Source organism: Triticum aestivum, chromosome 3A (genome assembly GCF_018294505.1).
Source record: "Triticum aestivum cultivar Chinese Spring chromosome 3A, IWGSC CS RefSeq v2.1, whole genome shotgun sequence".
Taxonomy (NCBI): domain Eukaryota; kingdom Viridiplantae; phylum Streptophyta; class Magnoliopsida; order Poales; family Poaceae; genus Triticum; species Triticum aestivum.
Genome location: NC_057800.1, coordinates 613324921 through 613333549, shown reverse-complemented (window position 1 = coordinate 613333549; position 8629 = coordinate 613324921). Strand labels below are relative to the sequence as shown.

Below are 8629 nucleotides of genomic sequence, written 5' to 3'. Positions count from 1 at the left end.
CATGAACTCCTCAAACTATGGTCATCACCTGGAGTGGTCCCGATTATTGTCACTTCGGGGTTGCCGGATCATAACACATAGTAGGTGACTATAGACTTGCAAGATAGGATCAAGAACTCACATATATTCATGAAAACATAATAGGTTCAGATCTGAAATCATGGCACTCGGGCCCTAGTGACAAGCATTAAGCATATCAAAGTCATAGCAACATCAATCTCAGAACATAATGGATACTAGGGATCAAACCCTAACAAAACTAACTCGATTACATGATAAATCTCATCCAACCCATCACCGTCCAGCAAGCCTACGATGCAATTACTCACACACGGCGGTGAGCATCATGAAATTGGTGATGGAGGATGGTTAATGATGACAACGGTGACGAATTCCCCTCTCCGGAGCCCCGAACGGACTCCAGATCAGCCCTCCCGAGAGGTTTTAGGGCTTAGCGGCGGCTCCATATCGTAAAACGCGATGGTTTCTTCTCTCTGATTTTTTCTCTCCGAAAGCAAATATATAGAGTTGGAGTTGGTGTCAGAGGGTTTCCAGGAGGCCCACGAGGTAGGGGGGCGCGCCCTAGGGGGGGCGCCCCCCACCCTCGTGAGAAGGGTGTGGGCCCCCTGGTCTTCATCTTTGGCGAGGATTTTTTTTATTTTTTCTAAGATGTTCCGTGGAGTTTCAGGTCATTCCGAGAATATTTGTTTTCTGCACATAAAACAACACCATGGCAATTCTGCTGAAAACAGCGTCAGTCCGGGTTAGTTCCATTCAAATCATACAAGTTAGAGTCCAAAACAAGGGCAAAAGTGTTTGGAAAAGTAGATACGACGGAGACGTATCAGACTCCACCGACCGCGTTCTTGCAACGCTTCTGTTTTGCGATCTTCAAGGGTATGAAGATGCACTCCCCCCCCTCTCTCGTTGCTAGTCTCTCCATAGATTGATCTTGGTGATGCGTAGAATTTTTTTAATTTCTGCAACGATCCCCAACACCCCCTCCCCCGTATATAAAGGGGGGGAGGAGAGGGCCGGCCCTCATAGGGCGCTCCCAGGGGGGGAGTCCTACTCCCAGTAGGAGTAGGTTTCCCCCTTCCTAGTTGGAGTAGGAGACGGGGGAAGAGGGAGAGGGAGAGAAGGAAAGGGGGGCCGGGCCCCCACCCCAATTTGGATTGGGCTTGGGGAGCGCCCTTCACCTGGCCGCCTCCTCCTCTCTTCCACTAAGGCCTAATAAGGCCCATGGACTCCCCGGGGGGTTCCGGTAACCTCCCGGTACTCCAGAAAATGCCCAAACTCATCTGGAACCATTCTGGTGTCCAAACATAGCCTTCCAATATATCGATCTTTATGTCTCGACCATTTCGAGGCTCCTCGACATGTCCGTGATCTCATCCGGGACTCCGAACTACCTTCGGTACATCAAAACACATAAACTCGTAATATCGGTCGTCATCGAATGTTAAGCGTGCGGACCCTACGGGTTCGAGAACTATGTAGACATGACTGAGACTCATCTCCAGTCAATAACCAATAGCGGAACCTGGATGCTCATATTGATTCCTACATATTCTACGAAGATCTTTATCGGTCAAACTGCATAACAACATACGTTGTTCCTTTTGTCATCGGTATGTTACTTGCCCGAGATTCGATCATCGGTATCTCAATACCTAGTTCAATCTCGTTACCGACAAGTCTCTTTACTCGTTCCGTAATGCAACATCCCGCAACTAACTCATTAGTCACATTGCTTGGCAGGCTTATAGTGATGTGCATTACCGAGAGGGCCCAGAGATACCTCTTCGATACACGGAGTGACAAATCCTAATCTCGATTTATGCCAACTCGACAAACACAATTGGAGACACTTTTAGAGCATCTTTATAGTCACCCAGTTACATTGTGACGTTTGATAGCACACTAAGTGTTCCTCCGGTATTCGGGAGTCGCATAATCTCATAGTCATAGGAACATGTATAAGTCATGAAGAAAGCAATAGCAATAAACTAAACGATCATAGTGCTAAGCTAACGGATGGGTCAAGTCAATCACGTCATTCTTTAATGATGTGATCCCGTTCATCAAATGAAAACTCATGTCTATGGTTAGGAAACTTAACCATCTTTTGATTAACGAGCTAGTCAAGTAGAGGTATACTAGTGACACTCTGTTTGCCTATGTATTCACAAATGTACTAAGTTTTCGATCAATACAATTCTAGCATGAATAATAAACATTTATCATGATATAAGGAAATATAAATAACAACTTTATTATTGCCTCTAGGGCATATTTCCTTCAGTTGCAACACTTTCGAATGAGGAACAACTCAACTATTTAGAGGATCCCATTGACTTCTCATTTTGCAGCTCCACTTCTTGCAACAAAGCCAAGAAGCTATCAGTATCCACATCTTTAGGGCGATGTAAAAACATCGGAACGGATGCGAGACACAACCCAGCAATATAACGCTCAACAACACCTCGTGGTATTGGGGCCGACTAAGAGGATTTGATGATGGAGAGTGTCAAATTTCATTGTGTCGTCCTCAGTGTGCCTATTTGTGTGAGGACCAATAGCTGGCACATGTGAAACTGATGATGGTCCTTTCCCCAATGGGCACGAACCGCATCACATAGTTCCTCCCACATCATGAATCTCTTATGCTTTTGTGTTGTTTTAAGACACAACAAACTGTTGCCTACACAATTCAGAGCAGCAAATTTCACCTTCATCTGCTAAATCTCAAAATATAACTCGCAATTATTGATCCAAACTTGGCAATCCTCCCCGTCAAACTTAGGGGAATTCTTCTTAGATGTGTTACCGAAGTGAGAGCGGAGCGAGTGGTGATTGCGACGCTCGGGAAATTGAGATTCAGAATCGAATAGTTTGTGGGCATGAGCAGGTGTACCGTTGGCCGGAGGCAGATCGACGAATACAAGATTCCCTAGAACTGGCCCCAGTGGAAGGTGTTGTCCGCTGTGCCCATGGGGCTGATCTACGCCATCCGAGTGCTGGTCGGCTGTGGGGGGGCATGATGCTAGCGTTGGCTGGACTTGATGGTCATTGGAAAGCCGTCTCGAACGCTCCCAGGTGCGACGACGCGTCCTCTGCATGGAGCTGCAGGAGGGAGGCTGACACAGCGAGAGCCTTCGTTGTGGAATCCACCGTATTTCATCCAGGAGATGAGCCCTTTAAACTGTAGGACATTGTCACTGACCTTAGTGTTGGTCACCGAGGGATGCTAGTCGATGGTCTCCATAGATACCGTAGTTTGGATCTCCGCCACCGAAGGGCCCTTCCCTTTGGGTGCCAAATCAATCTCAGGGTGTTGTCTTGGCTGAGAAATAGGAATTACAACAGCAGCATGAGGTCGTTGCCTACCCCAGATGGACTGATGGATCAAGCTCATAAGATTGGATCGATGAGACTACTAGCACCTAGTGTTATGCATCTCGAATTTCAAATGAAGGGGAGGGATACAAGATAGAGTTCATACTAGATTTGGGGGAAGGAGAGAAATGTTTTTGGTCTTTCTTGGATGACCACCATTCCCTCTAGCACATGCTTACTTATTGGTAATCCTATTTAGCACCTTTTGCGCCCGTTTCTATTGTTTCTGCCATCGGGCGCATACCCCGCTCCGCGAATGGGCCGACCTGTTTAGCTTTTTTGGTAAGGTGCAAAAAAGCATGCACGCCGAGAAGATTCAAACGCGCGATCTCTTGTTCTCGACAAACTGCACTAACCACCTGATGCAACAATCAGTAGTGATTACTCACCAAATTTTTTTGTCCTTTTGCTCTCTTTTTTCATTTTCTTTTCTTTTATCCGTTCTCCTTTTCCTTACTTATTCTTTCTATTTTTTTCTTCATTTCTTAAATTCATGAAGGTTTTTGTACAAAATTTGTGGACTTCTTTTCAAAATCAATGAACTTGCATAAAATTTGTGATTTTTTTTCAAAATTTAAGTACTTTTTTCAAATTGTGATTTCTTAAAAATTGATGATTTTTTTGTTCCAAATTTGTGTTTTTTAAAACCAATGAACGTTTTTCAAATCTGACAAACTTTTTCCAGGTGTGTGAACTTTTTTAAAAAACAATCTTGATTTTTTTAAATTTTTGACCCTTTTTCAAAATTGGATGAACATTTTTCAAAATCGATGTTTTTTCATTTTTCAGGAGCCTTTGCTATTTTTTGAAGTTTTTTTAAAATCATGTTTTTATTTAAGTTTTTTGTGAATTTCTTTTCAAATAATTAATACTGGGTATATAATATATCTTTAGAAGAAGGGTCAAATAGCTCCCGTTCCTGACAGTGGACAAGGTTGGCAGCTCGGTGTGATGGTTATGGCGCCAGGTTGTTATTGGTGTAATGAAGAGTTTGAATCCCGGTTCTCCCATATATCGTATAGAATATTTTTGCAGGTTTTTGTTCGTGCTTACTTTTACTCAGAGTGTTGCCGGGCCGACCTACTAAGCTTCTCCCGAGGTAACACACCAGTTCTAATCACTCACTAACTTTTTCTTATTTTTGCTCTTTCTTTCTCTTTCTCATTCCTTTTCTTTCCCTTTCTTTTATCTTTTCTTCTTTTCCTTCCTTATTATTTCTATTTTTTCTTCTTTCCTTAAATTCATGAAGTTTTTTTTACAAAATCCGTGGGGGATTTTTCAAAAACAATGAACTTGCATCAAATTTGTGACCTTTTTTAAAATTTATGAACATTTTTAAAATACATGATTTTAAAAAATTGATGATTTTTTAAAATCGATTAACTTTTTTCAAAATAAATTCAGGCTTGTGAACTTTGTTTTTCAAATTCTTGAACTTTTTTCAAAATTGGATGAACTTTTTTGCAAAATTGATGACTTTTTTCCATATTTTTAGGAACCTTTGCTAATTTATGAAGTTTTTTAAAAAGTTGTGTTTTTATATAATTTTTCAAAAAATTGTGTTTTTACATAATTTTTGTGAAATTCTTTAATAATTAATACTGGGTATATAATATATCTTTAGAAGAAGGGTCAAATAGGTCCTGTTCCTGACAGTGGACAAGGTTGGCACCTTGGTCTGATGGTTATGGCGCCAGGTTGTTATTGGTGCCGTGAAGAGTTTGAATCCCGGTTGTCCCATATTGGGCCGACATGCTAAGCTTCTCTGCGAGCGCCGTCAACGCCAACCAGTGCTTACGGCGCCGGATAGGAGCTCCCCTACTTATTCCATCCTAGACTTGGGTCCTGTTCTTCGCCGTCTTCTGGGCCTCCCACTCGCGGGCCATTCTTCGGATCCTTCTTATCGCCTTGGTCCGGCGTCTAGTAGAGGGCCACGCCATAACAAATTCCAGGTCCAGTTTTGTCAGGAAAAAGAGAACAAGGTTTCAAAAATGAAAAAAAAAAAAACAGGTCCCGGCACCGACCACGCACGCATTCGCGCCCCCGAGATCTCGTGGGATCTGCCTGCCAGCACGGGCGGGCTCGGACAAAAAGAAGGTAGGAGGCACCGCCAGCGAACGCCAGCCGTCGATGGGCTGGCCTCGAGATAGCAACGACAATGCGCTCACTCGCCAAAGCGGGGGCGGGGCCAGCTGGGCACGGCACGAGATCCCTCCTTTCCTTCCCCCAGCTTCCCTCCTCCCCTCGTCGCCGTTCCATTCTCGGATCTGCCCCCACCCCTCCCATTCCCCTCCCGCTCGGCCCGGCGAGCAGCGCCGCGTCCCGTCCCGTCCCATCCCGGTAAGCGGAAGCGTCGACGAGGCCTTCTCTGATCCGCGCGGGCTGCTCATTGGCCGGGTGATCGATCGGGTCCGCGGGAGGAGAGGCGAGGCGAGGCGGCGACGGGGAGGGAGCAAGGGAGGCGGCGATGGCGCACCGGGTGGACAACGAGTACGACTACCTCTTCAAGATCGTGCTCATCGGCGACTCCGGCGTCGGCAAGTCCAACATCCTCTCCCGCTTCACCCGCAACGAGTTCTGCCTCGAGTCCAAGTCCACCATCGGCGTCGAGTTCGCCACCCGGACCCTCCAGGTACCAGCTCCAACCCCGATCTGATCCCGTCGCTCTTGCTCGGCCGGTTCCGTCTATCTGTGACACAATTGCGTGCCATGTGAATTGAAATGCAAATGCCGTCGTCATTTGTGATCCCGCGCTGGGTTGTGTGTGCTTTGGCCTGTTGAACAGAGCACTCGGTTGAATTTGCAGTCACGGCGTAGGAATAGCACGGGAGATCTAGGTGAATGAATAACCAGGACGCCTGTCGTAGGTCAATGTGTTGTTGGCTGCATGTCTGAGCGGACACCTAGCATGGAGTACTTTTCTGGTCGTATGACAATGACAACACATGGTAATGCCGTGAAAATACCAATGTAGGCTTTGCTTCAGATGCTTTTGCATTTAAGATAGCAATTGGGTTAGATTGTCAACGAGACCCTATCTGTCGTGGGCATGGTTTCAGTTTTCTTTTGAAGAGGATAGTACATCATCAACCAATTACATATTGTTCAGAAACCTAAAGGTAAACGGTTTTCAGAGGAAAAGAAACTAGTAAACAACTGAGCCGTTTTAATTGCATTACCATCATCATCATCATTAATAGTATTATTATCATTATTATGTGTTTTGGGTTGGCACTGCACTAGAAAATATGTGAGAGCAGAGTCTGTGCCGAACAGCTGTTTGATTCACAAGCCTTGCGCTAAAAAGTAGTGCTGACCTGGGTAACCTGGATTGATTGGTAGAACCGGTTTCTTCTTTTGAATTGTCATGCACTTAGCAACGAATTGCAACCCTATGATTTGCACTACGGACTTTGTCCTATTGCCAGAAAGCTGGAAATGAACTTAATTTCTCTTATCTCTTCTGGTTGGTTGATGTTGAATAACTATGTGTTTTTAAGCTCATCATTGGTGCTCCTGATAAAATGTTTTGATACGCTCATCATTATGCGATCCTGTCTGAAAGTCATCGTAAGAAGATGTCATTGCTGTACTTCTATTTCAACAAATATTATAAGTAGTCTTCCAGTACATCCCCATGTTTTTTACCAGTGCATATTGACATATTGTTGTCTGCTGTAGTACATGAACTTCAGTAAAAGGAAAATAACATGTAGTTAGAGAATCCCTTTTGTTCCTTCTAGCTTTTCAATCAGGATTCAGTAACTGGGGATGCATCATATTTGTAACCATTCCCATGATATGTGCTGATCCTCCGGACTTCTCCCCCCTCTCCTGCGAGCGCGCGGGGTGGGGGTGGGGGGGGTGAGTTTAGCACTGGAATAATACTCCTTTCCTATTGGTGTTCTATACCCGTGTTAAATACATATTCTTCTAGTGAAGCTCAGCAGAAGTTTAATTTGGTTTTGCGGCAGATAGAAGGAAAGACTGTGAAGGCACAGATATGGGACACGGCTGGTCAGGAGAGATACCGTGCAATTACTAGTGCATATTACAGGGGTGCTGTTGGAGCACTCCTAGTCTTTGACATAACAAAGAGGCAGACCTTCGACAATGTTCAGAGGTGGCTCCGTGAGCTCCGGGATCATGCAGATGCCAACATTGTTGTCATGATGGTTGGGAACAAGTCAGACTTAAACCACTTACGATCGGTTCCTGAGGAAGACAGCCAAGCATTCTCTGAGACAGAAGGTCTGTCGTTCCTTGAGACATCTGCACTGGAGGCAATCAATGTGGAGAAGGCATTCCATACTGTGCTGAGTGAAATTCACCAGATTGTAAGCAAAAAAGCACTTGCAGCACAGGAGTCTGCTGCTGCCAACGGCCGTTCAATGCAAGGAACGACTATTAACGTTGCTGAATCATCCGCCAACGCAAAAGGTTCTTGCTGTTCCAGTTGAAGAGCTGGTTCCAGTGGAAGAGATTCTTCCCGGAAATGTCTGCTTCCGCAGAACTGGACCATGACAATATACATAGGTTATAGTTTGGTCTCAGATATTCTTGTTTCTCATCCCGAATCCCATGACTGGTAATTCCTATCGCAAGAACACCTTTACCATACTCTATAACCTGCCTCCATCAAATCATTCTCATTTTGTATTCTTATAACTATCATCAATTTCACTTGTACAATTGAGAAATCGAACATGTTGTAACAATGATTATTTCCTGTTAACAACAATAATAATTGTTAATGGAATTATTATATGCTCTTAAATTTCGTTATAATTGCAAGAAGTGCGCTGCCGATGTTGGTAGACCTGATCATATGACTGAGCGAGCACTTTTTTTTCGCAGGCTTGATGTTTGAGAAATTATTTACCCTTCTTCGATTCAAATAGTATTATTCATCAATTCTCTTTTGAATTGCTCTAAATGCATTCCCATGAATCATTCTGGCTGTGCCTCTGACCATTAGTTATTTCATGATGTGTCTTATTGCTGGACCTGTATTCATTTTTCCAGCATGATGGTAATTTATTGAATTTTCACGTTTCTTTTCCTTGAAACGAACAAGAAGTCTTTTGTACTCCCTCCGTTTCCTAAATACTCCCTCCGTCCAGAAATACTTGTCGGAGGAATGGATGTATCTAGACGTATTTTAGTTCTAGATACATCCATTTTTATGCATTTCTTTGACAAGTATTTCAGGACGGAAGGAGTACAAGTC

At 44.2% G+C, this 8629-nt stretch overlaps 1 protein-coding gene across 1 annotated transcript; it reads left to right on the top strand.

Moving 5' to 3' along the window:
• Positions 1 to 5548: 5548 nt before the first annotated feature.
• LOC123062595 (ras-related protein Rab11C) lies at positions 5549 to 8176 on the top strand. Its single transcript, XM_044486174.1, has 2 exons — positions 5549 to 6031; positions 7374 to 8176. The coding sequence occupies exons 1-2, from the start codon at positions 5867 to 5869 to the stop codon at positions 7857 to 7859; spliced, it is 651 nt and encodes a 216-aa protein (XP_044342109.1). The 5' UTR covers positions 5549 to 5866; the 3' UTR covers positions 7860 to 8176.
• Positions 8177 to 8629: the final 453 nt, after the last annotated feature.